This window comes from Bos indicus, unplaced genomic scaffold (genome assembly GCF_029378745.1).
Source record: "Bos indicus isolate NIAB-ARS_2022 breed Sahiwal x Tharparkar unplaced genomic scaffold, NIAB-ARS_B.indTharparkar_mat_pri_1.0 scaffold_64, whole genome shotgun sequence".
Taxonomy (NCBI): Eukaryota; Metazoa; Chordata; class Mammalia; order Artiodactyla; family Bovidae; genus Bos; species Bos indicus.
In genome coordinates, this window is record NW_027223727.1 from 390,603 (window position 1) to 412,530 (window position 21,928).

Here is a 21,928-nt window from a genome sequence, read left to right on the forward strand (position 1 = left end):
TTGAACACAGGCAGTGATAAGTGCCTATAATATCGAGCATCAGGAAGTGCAGAGGTGTAATGTAATAAGCATCCCAATAAACAGCAGCTGACCCTTGTTTTGCTCTGTGTGACAAGGATGTGGTTTTACTTAACTATCATATCACATTTAATTTTTTTTTGTATATGAAAATTTATTACTATAATTCTTTCATCATCAAAATTTATGATCTTGGTCTTTCCTTCTTGCCTTTGTAGAAGACCAAAAAAGACACTCGCTACTTTGACAACCTTAAAACAGACTCCAGGAATGTCACCAACAGCATGACCTTTGGAACCAAATCCAACAACCAGAACTTCATCATTTTCCTCAATAAAATTCAAGCAACCATCACTGGGTACAAAAGGCTGTGATTTTTTGCCATTCTTGGTGAACTGAGCCCTGACACATTTCTTGATGGCAGAATTTGGATGTTTGGCTTCAACCCCTATTTTTTCGAGCACAATTTTCTTGGCATGAGAAGTGCATCCAAAAGGGTTGGCCTTGAGGGCTGTGCCCAAATGGGCTTTCTTACACTGTTTCCATGCTACTTCTGGGCTCGTCGGTGGCTACAGAGCTTCCTGGCAAAAGCCACACTTGCTCATCCTACCAGCCTTGTGGGCCTGAACGAAAGACCCATCATGTTTAATTTTAACACAAACTCAGAGGGTACTAGGATGTTAGGACCCCCATCTTACAAGAGCTTAAGGACCTTGCTAGAGGTCATAAGACTACTGACAAATGCGGCACCTGAGCCCCGGTGGAACCGCACAGTCTGTCCCCGCTCCACCTGTGTCCCGTGGGACCAGGAGGTCTCCCTGCCCAAAGACCTGCTCAGCGGCTTCAGCCTGACTCCCTGGGTGGGTCCGTGTGGTCCCTCCAGGTGCCTGCAGCCCCTTTGCTCCTATAGCCCCTGACTCAGGTCCTTCCTTCTGCAGAGCAGCCCCCGAGGACTCCACGGTTGGCAGGAGGACACCCTTGCCCCATTCTAGCAGCTTCTCCCTGTGGCCAACTCCCAGAGGTGGGGTCAGGCCAGGTTGTGAGGAGAATCATGAGAGAAGCAGGAAGGTGTGAGCTTGTAGTCAGCACCTTCTTCTGACCTGGGACCTCCCTCTCTTCTGACACTTCCCGACACTCAGGGCAGCTCCACTCCATGCCCCACCTTTCTCCATTACAAGTGCTCCTGTAGCTCTGCTGTGGATCAGAGTCACCAGGGGAGGGGTCAGAATGCAGAGTCCTAGGCTCCAGCCCCAAAGGTCTGATCCAACATCCCAGTGGATTGGGATGCAGGGGGTCCTCTGAGAACATTCTGAGAAGCATTTAACAGACCTGCCACTCACATCTGTGGGCCCTGGGTCAAGAGTATAATGAAGCCCATCCTTTATGTTTAAATATTTAAAAGTTATAAATCAAGCTAACCCACTGTCAAATACACCCTCATAACCACATGGCAGGCTGGGGTTCCTGGACCCTGGAGTTTGGAGCTAGAAGGCAGGACAGCAGAGGGAGGGGCTGACCCAGCCCCCAGCCCTCCCCCTGTTCTTCCCACCTCTGGCTCTGATCTTCTCTGTGCCCTGAGGAATCTGCTGCTCAAGCAAGAGCACCTCCAGCCTTCAAGTCCAAGCTCAGGCCACCCTCTTCTGCCCCATAAACAGCTGAATCTTGACCACCTGTTGGGCTGGAAGATGGGCCCCAGGAGGGAGGCCTACACTGGTGCTGGGAACAGGGTCCAGGTACTCCCAGCACCGCCTGGAGTGGGCGGGGCTCCAGGTGGCCACATGCCCTGGTCCTCTCTGGCTGTCTGCACCTGGGGGAGGGTGCAAACGCAGGATGACCTGAGCAGGGCCTCTAAACCAGCACTTCCCAACCTGTACTGTGAGCAGGACTCACCTGGGTTCTAGAGATTCTGAGTCAGTAGTGGGTAGAGACAAGATTTTGTGTTCTAACAGCCTCACAGGCCAGCCGATGCTGCTGGTCCACAGGATGCACTTAGAACAGCAGAGCCGCAGGGCAGGGTGGGCAGAGTTTTCCTGTAAAGGGCCAGGAAGCCCATTTCCAGGATTTGTGGGCCTTATGGTTTCTGCTCAGAAAAATATCTACTTCTGCTTCATTGACTACGCTAAAGCCTTTGACTGTGTAGATCACAACAAACTGGAAAACTTAAAGAGATGGGAGTACCAGACCACCTTACCTGTCTCCTGAGAAACCTGTATGCAGGTCAAGAAGCAACAGTTAGAACCGGACATGGAACAACTGCCTGGGTCAAAAGTGGTAAAGGAGTATGACAAGGCTGTATATTGTCACCCTGCTTATTAAACCTACATGGAAAGAATGCATGTATATGTATAACTGAATCACTGCTGTACAGCAGACATTAACACAACAGTGTAAGTCAACCATACTTATGTATATTTTTAAAGAAACAAGAAAAAAAAAAGCCAAGGGTGTCAGTAGGTTCACTATTAATATTTACTCTAGTTACTTGCTTAGCCTGGTGTTTGTCTGATTTTTCCACTTTAAAAATATAATTCTTCCCTAAAGAATTAATCTGAGAAGATATTTTGAGTCCATGAAAATGCTGTGTCTCTTCCAACCCCCAAACACTCAACATATGTTCAGTCAATGATGAATTTTGTCTGAATTATTTATGACAATGGCTCCCATATGGTACTTTTCTATCAATCTGTCTACATTTGTGAGTTGCCTTCCTACAGTAAAAAATAAATTTCCCTTAGTCCTGTCTATTTTATGTCTTATTGGAATAAGTATAAACTCATGGATTTTTAAAAATTTTTATTGTTGCCAAATGTAGAGTTTAAAAATCCTCAATCTACTGTTTATTGTTATTTACTTACAAAAGTTCTAATGTGATATAAACTCCATCTCAGAGACTCATTTTTTTGTCTAGGTAGTCTGCAAAATGTAATTTAAAAACTGTTTTTCACATAATGTCCTCCAGAATTAAATGTGATTAACTATTGGATCAAACACTGGTTTGGAATACACAAAGCCTCCACCTATCAGGTGGATAATTGTGAGCATTGTTGCTGAGTGAAAGAGTGAAGTTAGTCAGAACCCTCCAATGTAAACTCCGTGTAGAACATTCTTAGTGTGTCTAAGTCTTAACCTTGTTCTTCTTAAAAATATCACACAATCCCAATTTGATTATGGCAGGTCACATGGTTCTGGTATATAGACGAAGGTCTCTTAGGGCTGGGGCATGTTATTCCTTCTAATAATGTTATTTTTTAGGTCTAAACTCAAATAAATATGTATTTCTCCCAGTTTTCAACACTGCTGGTTTAGTCCTGAAAAAAAAAAATCCTTAGAACATTAGGTTTAAAAAACAAAAACTCAGTTAATCCATATTCTGTTTTAAAATTAAAATTAATAATGTATATATGAAACCTTGATTTAAAAAAACCTGTTGTGTTTCTAGATACCCCTCTTTAACACCAGGACCATGCTGCTGATTCAAGAATAGGATCTATATAAATACACGCACAGAATTATTTTTAGACTAAAGCTACATGGCTGAAGGGTGTCCATAGTCCATTTTGTCAAAGATGGTGCCAGTTTATTTCCCTGGCACTCTGGCTGGTTACTGCTTTCCTTTCACTCTCAAGTGTCCCACTCTGGACAGTTCATTCTTCGGATACCCACACTGCTGGTGAGAGCAGAGAAAGACCTAACAGGTAGATCAGTGTGACTGACTCCAAAACCAGGGCTTTCTGTTATCCCAGGCTACTTCTTAGAATTCCAAAATTATAAAGTTGAAAATGAAGGTTTGTTCTCAGTCATCATTTACTCATTCAGAAAACATTTACTGAGCACCCCCTATGTAACAGATACTGTGCTGAAAGATATAATTAAAAAGTGAATAGGGCACAGTTCCAAGTCTTTTTCTCACTTAGTTTAGCGAGAAAACAAACCATATGAATACTCATAGTCAGGGCAGGCTACATAGTTTACATAACCTGTGTAAAATGGAAAGAACAGGCCCCTTGTTTAAGAATCACCGCACTGATGACAATAGGACACTAACCAAGTACGGTTCAGTTTAACAAACGAGAGGCGCTCAGGGTCCTACAGAAAGACGAGTTACCTAGGATGATGACTGATCTTACAGTGACTTCCTAGAAAAGGTGACGACTGAGCTGACCCTAGAAGATGAGATTTCTCCCCTTCATGGACCTTCTCCTCTATTTTTTAAACCAGAGGGTATTGAGGAGAATCACTAACTCATCATTTTGACTTACACATCAGTCATCAAGAGTTTCCCCCACAGGACATCTTCATCACCTACCTTAGAGCTGTGACACAGGATGTGGGGGGACATGGAGATGTGCTGTTCAGACCTCCCTTCAAGGACTCATTGCCTGGCTGCTGGGGGTGCTGCCAGTGGGCAACCTTCAACCACCAGGTTGCATGCAATAATCCTTCCAGGTGGATATATAAAGACCGGCCATTGAATGTGTCAGGACAACCCTGAAGGGCCATCTTCACTCCTGATGCCCCATGGGATCAGCTAAGGTCATCCAGCCAGTGATCCAGCTTGATCTTTCCTTCTGCCCTATCCCGATTCTTCCCTCCTGATTCCACGGTGTTGATTCCAAGGGCAGCCCTGATAAACATCCCAGCACTAAACTCAATCTGAGTCTAATTCCAGAGAACCAGCCTGCAACATGTATCAGAAAATGTTCCAGTACTTAGGGAGGATTTTTATTTGAAAATTACTGGTTACACATGTACTTATAACATTTTAAAACCCCTAAATAAAATATAAAATGGTGGAAATAAGGACTTTTTGTGTGAATATCATTACTTTTGGTTTAAAATCCGTAACCTAATGTTGTCTGGCCAAAATGAAATTAAGCTATATATTAATAACAAAAGAAAACTATTATGTTGAAACACATGAAAGTGCCATTTTATACAAAAGGCTGAATGTTAGCAGTTCCACATGTTCAATCTAATAGAAAAAAATCCATTGGCATTTGAAATTTATAGAACATTATACTTATAAATAACTCATGGGTAAAAGATATAGTTAATGAATTAAATTAGGAATTGGAAAATACATAATACTTTGGCTGTTGATTGGTGTAAGTATCAAAACTTGTAGGCTGTAGCTAAAGTGGATCTCAGAAAAAATGTCAGTTTTATATAACTTAGGTTAGAAAAATAATGATGTTATTAATCTGTTTGCAATTTAAGAATTTAGAGAAAAAAATCTCAAAAAGGAAAAGTTGAAAGAAAGAATGATATGATGAACTAGAAAGAAAAACAGAGCATCAATCCAGCAAAAAGTTGATTCTTTGAAAAAAGGAAAAAGTTATACAAGATTACTCATAAAAAAGAGAAGGTTCAAAGAAAATTAAGAGGCCAAAAGAACACAGAGATGCTGCAGAGATTAAACATGTAAGATATTGTGAATACATTTGTGTCAATCAAGCTCAAAAAGCACGAGAAACAGATCCACTTTTAGAAAAATGAAACTTATCAAAATGACTCTGCAGAAATAACACATTGAATAGGAAGAATATAATTATTGAAAGTTAACCAGAGAATGAAGGCTAACAACACTGTGAGTGTGATTAATGCCACCAAATTGTGTGATTAAAAATGGTTATATGGTATTATGTTATATATATTTTACCACAATTTTTTTAATGTAAAAAATAAAATCTTCTATCTAGAAGACAGTCTAGAACATGTCTGTCCTTCATTAGCAAATCCCCTGGAAGGGTTCCTACTTTGATAAAGAATATTTTCTCTTCCTTCTATTTTAGAGGGCTTCCCCAGTGGTTCAGTGGTAAAGAATCTGCCTGCAATGCAGGGGACGAACGTACAATATTGTCCTTCTGTATTTTAACCATATGTTTTTTGGAGGGTGACACATCTCTCTCCTATAATGTTATTTAAACTACATTACTGTATGTTTTTCCTATTACTTTTCTCTGTCGTATTTTAACCAGAGGTCTTTGAGTGGAAAATGGATAGTAGTTCTGTTAAAGGAAGTGGTGATACAAAATGGCATCATCACACAGTCTTCAAGAATCCCTAATATAATTAGAAAGTAATATGTAATTCTGGGAACAGAAAAAAAAAAAAAATCTGTGAGAACTTCGTCTCAAATATTAGAAAATGAGTTTGGCTCCAGAATCTCTCAAGACACAAAACCAGCTCTTACTGGTGGCCTGCACCTCTGATTTGGATAAAAAAGAAAATAGTATTACATATAAATAAGCATAAGAAATCCTTTTGCAAGAGCTTGAACTCACTGAGTGAAGCTGGAGAAAAAATTATAGATTAATATTTATAATATGTAAATATCTGTTGCTAGTGTAAAAAAAGTATAATATAATTTATGCAGTGCAGAAACCTATTGGAAAAATGCCTTTGGAATAGACATGAACTCATGGTAGAAGCACAGAGTCAACTTAGAAATTGTGAAGGCTGATGGTTGTCCACTTGTCATTCATAATATTCATTACCACATGGTCACTGTGAGTGATATCTGGTTATTTTCTTTCAGAGTGCACCTGAGGGGGAAAAAAGACAAAAAACACATATTTATGAGTTTTAAACTCCTTCTTCTAAGGCAACACATTCTCAGGTCCACTGCTTTACGTGAAGCAAATCTTATCACTACTAGAGGCACAATAGGAAAAACCAGGGGTGTATTTATTCAATGGAGGAAGTAGCCCCATTAAAACCTTCATTGGGGCGGACTTAATGCCAAACAACCCATAGATACACATGAGTTCTGATCATTCTGATTCACAGATATGCTTTATCACTAGAGTAAATTGACAAGTAAAATCATTTTACTGACTCAAAGCCTGGAGAGAAATTAAAAACCAGGTGACAAAGAGGCTGGGAAATCTATTAATACTCTCTGCCCAAGGGTTTCTCATTTTCACGCATAAAATGAGCACAACAAATTTGGATGTTAGTATCAGGCTGTATTCCCTGTATTTTATAAACTCTTATTGACAAGCATTGAAAATAAGGAGTACAAAATGGAGAAAGCATAATACTATGTTCTTGCCCAGAGAATCCCACGGACAAAGGAGCCTGGTGGGCTACAGTCCATGGGGTCACAAAGAGTCGGACACGACTGAGAGACTAATACACACACACATGTAGTCATTAAAAAGAATGAGATAACCATATGCATTGATATAATCTGAGATACAACACTGAGTGAAAAAATAAAGGATAGCTATCATTTGTGCTTAGAAACAGGAATTTTCTTCCTGATACACAGAACATCTCAACAGAACAGTCAACAGTGGTGCTGGGGCTCCACCTTGGGGGGGAGCAGTGTGATGACAGGAGTGGAGAGTGATTTATCTTTAGTTCATAAATTTTAAAAAAGTATTTTAAAAAAGTTTTTAAATTTTGTAGCATTAGATAAGCCATGTGTTTTAAAATATATTATTATAAATACATTTTAATTGTTTAGAGCAGTGGTCCCCAACCTTTTTGGCACCAGGGACCCAGTTTCTGGAAGACACTTTTTCCACAGACAGGGCGAGAAAGAGGAGATTCAGGTGTAAAGTGAGCAATGGGGGCAGCAGCTGAAGTTTGCTCCTTTGCACACCACTCACCTCCTGCCATATGGCCCACTCCCTAACAGCCCAAGGACCATAACAGTCTAGCTCAGGAGTTGGGGACCCCTGATTTAGAGTCTCTAACTCTACTTAAACTATGGGTGTATTTTTTATTACTGGAAGGCAAGTCTTCTGTCTACACCCTTTTAAAAATTGATCCAACTTTTATACTGTAAAACACTTTATATTTCAATGCCCTTAAGCATCTGCTCTCTCATCTGATCCCTGTAATGAGTGTTAAGAAGCCGGCAGGGCTGTAATCCCTGCTCCACACACAGCTGAGGACCTGAGGCTTAGAGATCTTGGAGGACACAAGGCCACGTGGATGCTAAGTGCCTCTTCCATCTATTCAAACGGGTCCAGGCTCCCAGAGCTCAGATATGAGGATTTTATAACTTCTGGGCTCTATTAGGTGATTTCATGAATAGACAAAATGACATCTCTGTTGCACACTGGGAACAAAGAAATTTCAAAAAACTTCAACCTGGCCTGCTTCATCACAGAACAGAGTAGACGACAGGCATTCATTCTTTGAGCTGAACTGTGTCCCCTACAATTTTACATGTTGAAGTCCTAAACACCACCGTTGCTCAGAATGTGACTGTTTGGAGACAGTATCTTTAAAGAGGCAATAAAACTAAAATGAAGTCATACAGGTGGGTCCTAATCTAACAGACTGGAGTTCTTATAAGAAGAGGAAATCAGGACACAGGCAAACAGAGGGAAGTCCACGTGAGACACTGAGAGAAGACGGCATCTCCAAGCCAAGGAGAGAGACCCGAGAGGAAACCAACCCTACTGACATCTTGACCTCAGACTTCCAGCCACAGGACTGTGAGGAAATACGTTTCTGTTGCTTGAGTCACCTGCTCTGTGGTCTTTGTATGGCAGCCCTAGCAGACTAATGCCCCCTTCAGCTTTATGAATCCAAAAGGTATTTTTTCTACTATTTCATGGATCAGGGTCAATCAGACAGTGATCAGTTCACCTGAACTATTTGTTCAAGAAAATGTGATGTGGAAGCACCTTCTCCCAGATGTTGGGTTTTCTCTCAAAAGAATGAATTCTGTTCTATTAGAGTGAAAACCTTGTGACTTAGGCTAATCAACCCATTGTTACAGCTCTGAACAAGGCATTGATATCTGATGCTTGCAAATTCAAAAAACTGATAGTCTGACAGCTTATCCTCCTAAGAGGATGTAAAGTATGCAGAAGTAATATCAAAATGGGATGAGAATCAAGAACTGCATTTCTTTCTGTAGAGGTGACCTGAGCCAGTGGCAGGACTGAAATCTAAGAGTGAGGTTCGTTCACCCTGTGAACTTGAGTGACCGCCTCCACCTTGGGTACCACGTGAAAGGAGCAGTGTTCTCAGACTTGGCACAGAACACAGAACCTAGGTCTGTACTCAGCCTCCCCAGCAATTCCCCCTCTGTGCTCCCTGGACCAGCTCTGTGTCCTTGGGTAAGCCCTGGACCAATCTCTTCATCCATGACTTGCAATAAAAAAGGGCAGTCATGAGGATTATGTGAAATCATACATGCAAGAACTGTGTAAAATAAATTATAAAAAAACTACACAAATATAACTTACCATTAATATTGTTAGAGTAGGGGCAGGATTACTAGACCAGGAATCACAAGATTTCTAATTCTATGACCTATGTCTGCTTCTGTATGTATCTTATGTGACACTTGATTTAAAACATACACTTAAAGAACAGATTTCTAATTCTGTGTCTGCTGCAAACTAGCTTAACACCAATTATACACACAGGACCACATTCCTTCTGAGGACTTAGTTTCCTCACCTATAAAATGAGGATGTTGAACCCTATTATCTTATCTGGCATATCTAAAATTCTGAGATCAATTTCTCATCACTCAGTGACTTGATCATACATAAGGATAATATAGTTTTTTAAATGAACACTTTGACACATAAGTGTCATCACACATCTCTTTGATGTATAATGCCTAAGATCAAAAGAACAAAAGGGTTTTAAGAGTCCTTGCTGCTTTGTGACTTGGTTATATGGGAAATCACTAATGATTATCAGGTCTCAGGAGGGAAACTCTGACTCGGAGACACTCTAGATGAAAGCACTCTGTGAATTTTAGGCACAAAAAATATAGAGTTTCATGTTCAGCTTCTCAACATTTGCATACAATATAGTACTTACAAAAAGCTATCTCTTTCCTACCCTATGAACAGTGGAAGGTACTGGTGTGCATTTCCTCATTTATAAGCAGGACTGAGATGAAACAGTGACAGAGGAATTTAGGCCACATTTTAGATACATTTTTCATACAGAAATACTGTTAGATACTGGGGCATGTTTTCTTTAACAGATATTTTAAATATTACACAAGTAGTTTTATTCTAATTACAAGTAAAAATTTGGGAAATGCAGAAAAATATGAAGAAGGTAAAATGCATCCATAATTTAATACCCAGAGATAAATTTTCAGTGGGGAAGCCTTACCACATACAGTCTGAAGCCTCATCCCACCCAAAACCATGCATCTCAAACAGCAAGAGCACCACATCTTCCCATCAATGTCAACCCCACCTGGCTCCAGAATGAATTACAGGTGGCTGCATGACAGTGGCTAAGTCCTTAAACTAGACCTCAGTTGTCACATCTGTCCAAGATACTATCACCTGACATTTGTTAGAAAGACACCACGTGACTGAATGTCACTCATCGAGGACCTTCCTCACACCATGTACAGTGCTTAGTGCTCTCACCCACCTCATCTTCAAGCACCATTCAGAGTACAGTGTTAAGGTATTGTGAATTCCTGATTTATCCTGATGGCAACATACCTTCTTCTGGAAGTTACAGGGAGCATGGGCAGGGAGGGGGTAATTGAATAAAATTCTAAATGACAAAGAATTAGGGATTAAGTGACATAACGTGTAGGAGTTTTCTTTACAGGTTAGAAACAGAAGCAACTTATACCTTTTCCTGGTAAATCTTCCCAGCCTCAAAATATTCCAGAATTTTTTTCCATAAACTCTCAAATTTCATGGATGTTCCTGGACAGCACTTGCATCACAAATGTGCTGAGAACCAATCAGAATGAAACATAAAGGGTCTGCAAAATGAAAGTGTTCTGTGCTCTAAGGGAATCTGAACCTAGGGTCCAAGTGTGTGGTGAGTCCTATCTGAAATCTGTCTGTTAGGCACAGGCGCACGTGCACAGAAGCACACATTCATCCTAAACCCCACCCCCACCACTGCTGCAGATTCTCAGCAGACCTGCTTTCAACTGCCACATGTTGTTAAGACCCAGTCATGAAGCTTAGTTTCTGGAGGTTCAGGATTGAAAAGGGCACAGAGATCCTGGGTGGATATTCTGAAGACTGAACCTGGAGACAAACTGTAATTACAACACCCTGCAGCAGGCTCACCTGTTTTGCCCTTTCAATGAGGGCAGAGGCCTCTGCCTTGCCCAGTTTTTGCACCATCTTGTAAAACAGGCTATCTGTATTTTGCAGCAAATCATATGGCCGAGTACATTCTTTCTGTCTCCCTGAATCCAAAACCTGTTAATCAGCAGAAAGAAACCAATTAACACCAGTGTTTCACAGTAACATATTGTGTGTGTGTGTGTATGTGTGTGTGTGTGTGTGCGTTAAGTCACTTCAGTTGTGTCAGACTCTTTGCAACCCCATAGACTGTAGCCCATCAAGTTCCTCTGTCAATGGGATTCTCCAGGCAAGAATACTGAGTGGATTTCCATTTCACCTCCAAGGGATCTTTCCGATCCAGGGTTTGAACCCATGTTTCTTATGAGTCTCCTGCAATGACACATGGGTTCTTTACCATGAGCGCCAAATGTTTCACAGTAATATTAAACTTGGACAATATAGAAACAGGCAGGAAAGGGAGAATAGGGAGAATCTATTTGGGTGGTAGGTCTGGCTGGTGTTTAAATGGTTTGATTCCCCTGTTTTACTAGGCAAACAAAGGCCTAACCTGATCTTTTATTATTATAAGGTTATAGGAAAGGAAGAAAATAGAAGTTTTATAGTATGATTACTGACACTCAGCAGTATGTAGCATCTTATATTCTGTCCAGGGCATTTGGGGCTATTATTATTAAATGCTTTTAGCTCTCAGACTCTGAGTTTTGAGGGATATTTATATAGATACACAGAGTTGGAAAATAGCTTGATTCAAGAAAATGGAAGTCAAATTTATCTAAAAAGCAGGTTGATGTCAGACAAACCAGATGGCAGGGCCCTGACAGCAAATTGTCAAATTGGTTTGACAGAATCTGAGCAGTATTTGGGAAAAAAGAAGATGCTTCTTGAATTTCTTTATGGTTCTTGGTTACTGTCAGCTGCTAAGAGGGGCAGAATCCTTTATCTGAGAGGTTAAGATGTTTCTTGAAGTTGGCTGTGGTTGTAGTTTATTATTCTGAGAGTATAAGACTGGCAAAAGAAGCTGCTACATAGCAGCTTTAGTAGAATTGCTCTGCAAAAAAAAAAAAAACTCTAGAAATCCAATTTTCTCCTTGGATAAGATCAAAGAAGCAATTAAGAAATTGAGCTTGTAATTCTAGTGATCATGGACCACACAGCACATGCAGGAAGCCCAATCTGAACTGTCTAGGACCTGAACCTGTTTTCACAAATTATCTTTCACTGCTCCTTTTTATTTCTTTCTAAATTCTTTCCTTACACCCCTTTTATTGCTCATTAATACGTCTGCCAGTTTTCCCGGGTAGCTCAGATGGTAAGAATCCACCAGCAATGCAGGAGACCCTGATGCAATTCCTGGGTGGGGAAGTTCCCGTGGAGAAGGGATAGTCTACCCACTCCAGTGTTCTTGGGCTTCCCTGGTGGCTCAGACAGTAAAGAATCCACCTGCAATGCAGGAGACCTGGGTTCGATCCCTGGGTTGGGAGGACCGGTGGAGGAGAGCATGGCAACCCACTCCAGTATTCTTGCCTGAAGAATCCTATGGACAGAGGAGCCTGGCCGGCTACAGGCCATGGGGTCACAGAGAGTCAGACACAGACACGACTGAGCGACTAAGCGCAATAGGTCTGCTAATTGGAAATTGAAAGAAAGAGGAAGGAGCTCAATTCTCACTTTCAACTAATTAGTGACTTTGGTTAATGATTTTTTGGGGGGAGGGGAGGGAGTGTCTGAAAGAATTTGCTCAAGTGATATAACTATAAAAACTGTTCTGATGTTAAGTAGTGCTTCTTCATTTAGAGTAAATGTATCTTAAGAGAGTATGCTGAAACTCTAAACAAGACATAGGTTGTTTTTCCACATCTAGGTATTACAGTTAATTCCATTCTTTGTATTTAATTAGAAATATTTATTAAATCTCATAAAGTCCATTTTCCTATTAATCTTTTGTTCACTTCTGTGGGTAATTGCTAAGGGCAACTCTCTCAAAAGAGCCCAAGAATAATAGAATCTGTCACATTCACATAATAATTTATATCTTCTGCAACTTGGCCAATTCAGATGCTCTTCATGTACAATTTTACTTAAGTATAACATGACAGAACATAACTACTCATTCTGATGTCAAGGAAGAAAAAGTACAATTTTAAAACACAGGTCTCCAAATGCCTATGGTCAACTAATCTATGAAAGAGTAGTCAAGAGTATACAATGGAGAAGACAATCTCATTGACAAATAGTACTGGGAAAGCAGGACACCTACATGGAAATAAATGAAATTAGAACACACTAATTTTTTTGTATATATACAACCATACAAAATAATCCATATACAAAATAAACTAAAAGTGGTTTAAAGACCTAATATAAGACTGGATATTATAAAACTAGAGGAAAACACAGACAGAATACTCTTTGACATGAATCACAACGTTTTATTAGATCAGTCTCGCAAAGCAAAAGAAAAAAGCAAAAGTAAACAATGGGACCTAATCAAACTTAAAAGCTTTTGAACAGCAAAGAATACCACCAACAAAATGAAAAGACATCCCCAAATGAATGGGATAAAACCAAATGTAACCGACAGGGGTTTAATATCTAAAATACACAAACAACTCATATAACTCAATATCAAAAAACCAACCAAAAAATGGACAGAAGACCTAAATAGACATTTCTCCAAAGAACACATACAGAAAACAAACAAGCACATGAAAAGATGCTCCGCATCACTATTTATCAGAGAAATGTTAATCAAAATCATAATTTGGTATCACTCACAGGAGTCAGAATGGCCATCATGAAAGAGTCTACACATAACAAATGCTGGAGAGGGTGTGGACAAAAGGATACACCTCCTACACTATTGGTGGAAATATAACCTTGTTCAGCCACGATGGAAAACAGTATGGAAATTTCTGAAAAAAATGGAAAATAGAGCTACCATATGATCTAACAATCTCAGTACTGGATATGTATCTATAAATGACAAAAACCCTAATTCAAAAATACACATACAACAATGTTCATAGCAGCAGTACTTAAAATAGCCAAAATATGGAAACAAGCTAAGTGCCCATCAACACATGATTAGTTTAAGAAAATGTGATACCACACACACACACACACTTATGCACAATGGAATATTACTCAGACCATAGGAAATGATGAAATATTGCCATCCGCACCAACATGGGTAAACCTAGAGAATCACACTAAGTGAAGTAAATCAGACAGAGAAAGACAAATATGATATCATTTGTATGTGCAACCTAAAAACTAATACAAACAAACCTACATATAAAACAGAAATAGACTCACAGAAATGTAAAACAAACTCAGTTACCAAAGATGAAAGGAGAGGGCATATAAATTAAGACTATGGGAGCAATAGATACAAACTACCATAAACAAAACAGATAAACAAAATCAGTTCAGTAGCTCAGACATGTCCAACTCTTTGCAACCCCATGAACCACAGCACGCCAGGCCTCCCTGTCCATCGCCAACTCCCGGAGTTTATTCAAACTCATATCAATTGAGTCGGTAATGCCATCCAACCATCTCATCCTCTGCAGTGCCTTTCTTCTCCTGCCCTCAATCTTTCCCAGCATTAGGGTCTTTTCAAATGAGTCAGCTGTTCACATCAGGTGGCCAAAGTACTGGAGTTTCAGCTTCAACATCAGTCCTTCCAACTAACACCCAGGACTGATCTTCTTTAGATGGATTGGTTGGATCTCCTTGCTGTCCAAGGGACTCTCAAGAGTCTTCTGCAACATCACAGTTCAAAAGCATCAATTTGTTGGCACTCAGCTTTCCTTATAGTCCAAATCTCACATCCATACGTGACTACTGGAAAACCATAGCTCTGACTAGACAGGTGTTTGTTGGCAAAATAATGTCTCTGCTTTTTACTATGTTGTCTAGGTTGGTCATAACTTTCCTTCCAAGGAGTAAGCATCTTTTAATTTCATGGCTGCAATCACCATCTGCAGTGATTTTGGAGCCAAGAAAAATAAAGACTGACACTGTTTCCCCATCTATTTGCCATGAAGTGATGGGACCAGATGCCATGATCTCAGTTTTCTGGATGTTGAGCTTTAAGTCAACTTTTTCACTCTCCTCTTTCACTTTCATCAAGAGGCTCTTTACTTCTTCTTCACTTTCTGCCATAAGGGTGGTGTCATCTGCATATCTGAGGTTATTGATATTTCTCCCGGCAATCTTGATTCCAGCTTCTGCTTCTTCCAGCCCAGAGTTTCTCATGATGTACTCTGCATATAAATTAAATAAGCATGTTGACAATATACAGCCTTGACATACTCCTTTTCCTATTTGGAACCAGCCTGTTGTTCCATGTCCAATCTAACTGTTGCTTCCTGACCTGCATATAGGTTTCTCAAGAGGCAGGTCAGGTGGTCTGGTATGCCCATCTCTATCACAATTTCCCACAGTCTCTTGTGATCCACACAGTCAAAGGCCTTGGCATAGTCAATAAGGCAGAAATAGATGTTTTTCTGGAACTCTCTTGCTTTTTTGATGATCCAGCAGATGTTGGCAATTTGATCTCTGGTTCCTATACCTTTTGTAAAACCAACTTGAACATCTGGAAGTTCACAGTTCACGTATTGCTGAAGCCTGGCTTGGAGAATTTTAAGAATTACTTTACTAGCGTGTGAGATGAGTGCAATTGTGTGGTAGTTTGAGCATTCTTTGCATTGCCTTTCTTTGGGATTGGAATGAAAACTGATTTTTTCCAGTCCTGTGCCACTGCTGAGTTTTCCAAATTTGCTGGCATATTGACTGCAGCACTTTCACAGCATCATCTTTCAGGATTTGAAATAGCTCAATTTGAATTCCATCACCTCCACTAGCTTTGTTTGTAGTGATGCTTCCTAAGCCCACTTGATTTCACATTCCAGAATGTCTGGCTCTAGGTAAGAGATCACACCATTGTGATTATCTGGGTTGTGAAGATCTGTTTTGTACAGTTCTTCTGTGTATTCTTGCCACCTCTTCTTAATAGCTTCTGCTTCTGTTAGGTCCATACCATGTCTGTCCTTTATTGAGCCCATCTTTGCATGAAATATTCCCATGCTATCTCTAATTTACTCAAAGAGATCTCTAGTCTTTCCCATTCTATTGCTTTCCTCTATTTTTTTTCATTGATCACTAAGGAAGGCTTTCATATCTCTCCTTGCTCTTCTTTGGAACTCTGCATTCATATAGGTGTATCTTTCCTTTTCTCCTTTGCTTTTCACTTCCCTTCTTTTCACAGATATTTGTAAGGCTTCCTCAGACAGCCATTTTGCTTTTTTGCATTTCTTTTTCTTGGGGATGGTCTTGATTCCTGTCTCCTATACAATCAGTCCTGTGGCCACTGCTGAGTATAACACAGGTAACTATATCCAATATCCTGTAATTATCTATAATGGAAAATATTCTGAAAAAATATATACATATTTTGGTGAATCATTTTGCTATACATCTGAAACTAACAAAATATTGTAAATCAACTATATTTCATGCTTACACGGAGAAGGCAATGGCACCCCACTCCAGTACTCTTGCCTGGAAAATCCCATGGATGGAGGAGCCTGGTAGGCGGCAGTCCATGGGGTCGCTAAGAGTTGGACACGACTGAGTGACTTTGCTTTCACTTTTCACTTTCATGCATCGGAGAAGGAAATGGCAACCCACTCCAGTGTTCTTGCCTGGAGAATCCCAGGGACGGGGGAGCCTGGTGGCTGCCGTCTATGGGGTCACACAGAGTCGGACGTGACTGAAGTGACTTAGCATAGCATAGCATAGCATAGCATCATGCTTACAAACAGGAGTAACACACAGCCAAAACACATTTGAGGAACACTTAAGTAAATTTTCATTAATTTCTGAATTGGTTCTGCAAACATTTATTGCAAATTTAAGTGCAATGATGGCACTTTGCTAGATGCTGTGGAAGATGAAATCACATATAAGCCACAGACCCTGCCCCTAGGGAGCCTGTACTGAGAGGAGAGAGAGAGAAGAAAATTTCAAGTGTCTATCATGCAGGGAAAAAAGCACAAGAAGGGTTTAGTAACAGAAGACATGACTTCTGGTCAGAGGTTCTGAGGATGAGCTTCAAGGAGGAGAGAGGGCAATGAACTAGACCTTGAAGAAAGGACAGGCATGAGCATTCAGAAACAGGGGTAGGTGGAGAGTGGTCTTTCCAGACACATGGACTATCATGGGCCAAGTGTTCTGGAGATGAGCCTGGCAGCTCCTTAAGGACAGAGTTATGTAGTTTTCCTTGTTTGCTGTTGCATCTCAGGGCCCTGGCATTGTACAAGATGAGTTACGGGCACACAGTACATGCCGGTTGAAAGTTCAATACAAATGAAACAAAATTCAGTGTGTGACTGGGTGAGCGGCCAATGGTGTGATCTGTGAAGACTACAGGGTGAAATCAAGGGGAGGATGAGTCCAGCTGGCATGGGAACAGGTAAGGCAGGGGATACAGGGATTACAGGATGAGGGATGTGGACCTGGAGGACCACATGCCTCAGGTTGATGGCTGTGGACAAGATGGAGAGTGAGAGGGGAAATGAGGGAGGGACAAACCAGGGCTCAGGATGGAGGCTTCAAACTCATTTATGTCAAATACTGGAAAAGATAGAGAAGAAAATAGAGAGAGAGGAGGGGGAGTTGAGAGGAACAGGAGTGCAGTGCAGCCACAGATATTCCAGGGAGCTGTCCTACACATAAAGATTAAATGGAGCCACTGCAAGATAATCCAATTAGTTTTCATTGGCAGGATGCCATCACTGATAATGGAGTGGCTGCAGAGAGAGGTGGAGGCAGGAGAGGCTGGAAGAAAAGCCTAGTAAGAAAAGATGCCAGGAAGAGTTTTCACTACGGTGACAAACATTAAAGGGAGATCCCATTAGGGACAAATAGAGTGGGGAGGGGAAGATCTGAGTATTAGACCTCTGATTTTGGCTGCTAGGTGACACAGGGACAGTTGTTCAGCCTTGGAAGTTGGGTCCCTCATAAAATGGGTTCTTGTGATTTTCTCAGTGACTAGACACTCAAAATTTTTTCTTAGGTCCTGAAATAATAAATCATTCTTCTTACCCATGGAATGATGAATGCTGGGTCATGGTCACTTCCATAATTGCTCTCCCAAATCTGCTGCTTTTGCATGTAAGCACCCCCTTCATATGCACGTAAGCACCTCCTTCATAAGGTATTTCTTCTCCCTAATTGTGCTCTCTACTTCCATATTAGTTATTTTTCCTCTAAAAACTTGAATGCAAGCTCTTGGCATGTTTTTGAAGGAGATTTCTCTTCTGAAATGTTCTAACTGTATCCTTGTAGATGCTTATGAAAGAAAAATTCCATGAAGGTAAAAAACAGAATTTAAGTAAAGCTCTAGTCAGGTTTGAGCTGTTTTTTTTGTTTGTCTGTTTGTTTTTCAGGTGGGTATATTACAACAGTTTCTGGGTTTGATTTCTCCGGCAAAAATACTTAGCAGAGATTTGAGCAGAGGAAAAGAGGTAAAGAATATGCATAAGATTGTTTACAAATAGAAGAGGTGGAATTTGAGATTCCTGGTCCTGGTTTTGGTCCTTCATCATTCATTTCCAAAGAATAATGGCAGACAGTGAAAATGTTGAACACAGACAGGTCACTGTTACAGCAAGTGCAGATTTTTATCTGCCTCCTTTGCTCTTGCTTCTAGGGAGAACGCAGGTGCTATGAAGACTGGAGTGTGCAGAAGGGAGGGGACAACTATGCTCTTGGCTGAAGAGAAAACAGGTCCCAAGCACCCAGTGAATCCTAAGAACTACAGGAAGAACCCATCTTTTAACGCAGAGACAGAGGTGAGTATTGGGATAAAGAGGATTTCTAATTTATCTGTCTTTTCCCACTGTTTTGGAGGGAGTAAGAAAGATTAAATTAGCTGTCCTTATGACTCCATCATGTTTAATAAAATTAAAATTGAGAGACCATCTCTATAAAATAGAATTCTGAAATATTAATGGTACTTAATGAACCAAAGTTGAGTAAATCCCTTTGAAGGGTCAACACAAAAACAAAGCTATTAACCAAGTCAGTTGTTTCCCAACAAGTCTTTTGCTTAATTTATTTAGAGTAAACAAAACTACTTCAAACAGCTGAGATAAGAAAAGGAGCGAAAAGCAAAGGAGAAAAGGAAAGATATAAACATCTGAATGCAGAGTTCCAAAGAATAGCAGGGAGTGATAAGAAAGCCTTCCTTGGTGATCAATACAAAGAAGAAAGAGAGGAAAAGAATAGAATGGGAAAGACTAGAGATCTCTTCAAGAAAATTAGAGATACCAAGGGAACATTTCATGCAGAGATGGGCACAATAAAGGGCAAAAATGGTATGGACCTAAAAGAAGCAGAAGATATTAAGACCAGGTGGCAAGAATACACAGAAGAAGTATATCAAAAAAGATCTTAATGACCCAGATAACTGTGATGGTGTGGTCACTCACCTAGAACCAGACATCCTGGAATGAAAAGACAAGTGGACCTTAAGATGCATCACTATGAACAAAGGTAGTGGAGGTGATGGAATTCCAGCTGAGCTATTTCAAATCCTAAAAGATGATACTGTGAAAGTGCTGCACTCAATATGCCAGCAAATTTGGAAAACTCAGCAGTGGCCACAGGACTGGAAAAGGTCAGTTTTCATTCCAATGACAAAGAATGTTCAAACTACCACACAATGTACACATTTCACATGTTAGCAAAGTAACATTCAAAATCCTTGAACCTAGGCTTCAATAGGATGTGAACCAAGAACTTCCAGATTTGGAAGCTGGATTTAGAAAAAGAGGAACAAGAGATCAAACTGCCAACATCTGCAAGAGAATTTCAGAAAAATATCACCTTCTGCTTCATTGACTATCCTAAAGCCTTTGAATGTATGGATCACAACTGTGGAAAGTTTTTCAAGAGATGGGAATACCAGACCACCTTAGCTGCCTCCTGAGAAACGTGTATGCAGGAAAAGAAGCAATAGTTAGAACTGGATATGAAACAACAGACTGGTTCCAAGCTGGGAAAGGAGTACCACAAGCCTGTATATTGTCACCTTGCTTATTTAACTTCTATACCAAGTACATCATGTGAAATGCCAGGCTGGATGAAGTACAAGCTGGAATCAAGATTGCTGGGAGAAATATTAAAAACTTTAGATATTCAGATAACACCAGCTTTATGGCAGAAAGCAAAGAGAAACCAAAGAGCCTCTTGATGAAGGCAAAAGAGGAGAGTGAAAAAGATGGTTTAAAACTTAACATTCAAAAACTAGGATCATGGCATCCAATCCCATCACTTCATGGCAAATAGATGGGGGAACAATGGAAACAGTGACAGATTTTATTTTCTTGGGCTCCAAAATCACCACAGAGAGTGATTACAGCCTTAAAATTAAAAGACGCTTACTCTTTGGAAGAAAAGCTGCAACAAACATAGACAACATCTTAAAAAGCAGAGACATTACTTTGCTGACAAAGATCTGTATAGTCAAAGGTATGGTTTTTCCAGTAGTCATGAATGGATGTGAGAATTGGACTACATAGAAGGCTGAGTGCTGAAGAACTGATGCTTTTGAACTGCAGTGTTAGAGAAGACTCCTGAGAGTCCCTTAGATTGCAAGGAGATCAAACCAGTCAATCTTAAAGGAAATCAACCCTGAATATTCATTGGAAGGACTGATGCTGAAGCTGAAGTTCCAATACTTTGGCCACTGATGTGAAGAACCAACTGATTAGAAATGACCCTGATGCTGGGAAAGACAGAGGGAAGGAGGAGCAGGGGACGACACAGGATGAGATGCTTGGATGACATCACTGACTCAATGGACATGAATTTGAACAAACTCTGGGAGATGGTGAAGGACAGGGAAGCCTAGTGTGTGGCAGTACATCAGGTCGCCAGGAGTCAGTCATGACTGAGCAACTGAGCAACAACAAAACAAAACCCTACCTTTCTGTTTTTGTGCAAATATATTCATCACTGAAACAAAATGAACTTGTTACAAGAAATGACAACCCACTCTAATATTCTTGCCTGGAGAATCCCCATGGTCAGACAAGCCTGGGAGGCTACAGTTCATAGGGTGGCACAAAAATCAGACACAACTTAGCAACTAAACAACAACAGCTTCAGCACCTATAACCACAGGACTTCACGGTGACAACCCTGTTGGTTATGCCTGTTATCAACATCTGTCACCTCCCCAGCCCCTCCCTCAGGCTGGCTGCCTGCCCTCTGGAGCGTCAGGTTTTGCAGCAGGTTGACTCATCTCACGTCCACATTAAAGCTTTCAGAACAGACAGTCACCTGCTTTACAAATCCAATATCCCTTGGAGATATTCAGGGTTCAGTTCTGGAATACCAGAATATAGTGAATATCACAATACAGTCAGTTACACAAAATTTCTGGCTCCCCAGGCTGTATAAAAGTTATATTTAGACTACACTGTAGCCTAGCAAGTGTGCAGCAGCATTATGCCTGAGAAAACAATGTACAGACCTTAATTTAAAAAATAATTTATTGCTAATGGGTGTACCTATGGGTGATTCTTGTTGATGTATGACAGAAAACAAAATTCTGAAAAGCAATTATCTTTCAATTAAAATTTAACTAAAATAATAATAATAATTTATTGCTGAAAAACACTATCATTGTAGACTTCAGCAAATAACACCGAAGATTGTTGATCAAGTACTCTTGAGAGTACTTGCCTGGAGAATCCCATGGACAGAGGAGCTTGGTAGGCTGCAGTCCATGTGGTCGCTAAGAGTCGGACCCGACTGAGCGACTTCACTTTCACTTTTCA

At 40.4% G+C, this 21,928-nt stretch overlaps 2 protein-coding genes and 1 pseudogene across 2 annotated transcripts in view; all 3 read right to left on the reverse strand.

Moving 5' to 3' along the window:
- Window positions 1–21,928, reverse strand: part of LOC139182031 (ATP-binding cassette sub-family C member 4-like) — a 404,344-nt gene that overhangs the window by 261,656 nt on the left and 120,760 nt on the right. The window lies entirely within an intron of this gene.
- On the reverse strand, window positions 203–11,111 carry LOC139182029 (small ribosomal subunit protein uS12-like; annotated as a pseudogene).
- The window catches only part of LOC139182033 (ATP-binding cassette sub-family C member 4-like), a 48,619-nt gene continuing 31,409 nt past the window's right edge, over window positions 4,719–21,928 (reverse strand). Inside the window, exons 6-7 of the mRNA XM_070785517.1 lie at window positions 11,055–11,189; window positions 4,719–6,563 (exon numbers count right to left, since the gene is read on the reverse strand). Coding sequence (XP_070641618.1) covers window positions 6,543–6,563; window positions 11,055–11,189 — 156 coding nt within the window. The 3' untranslated portion in view covers window positions 4,719–6,542. The remainder of the gene's footprint in view (window positions 6,564–11,054; window positions 11,190–21,928) is intronic.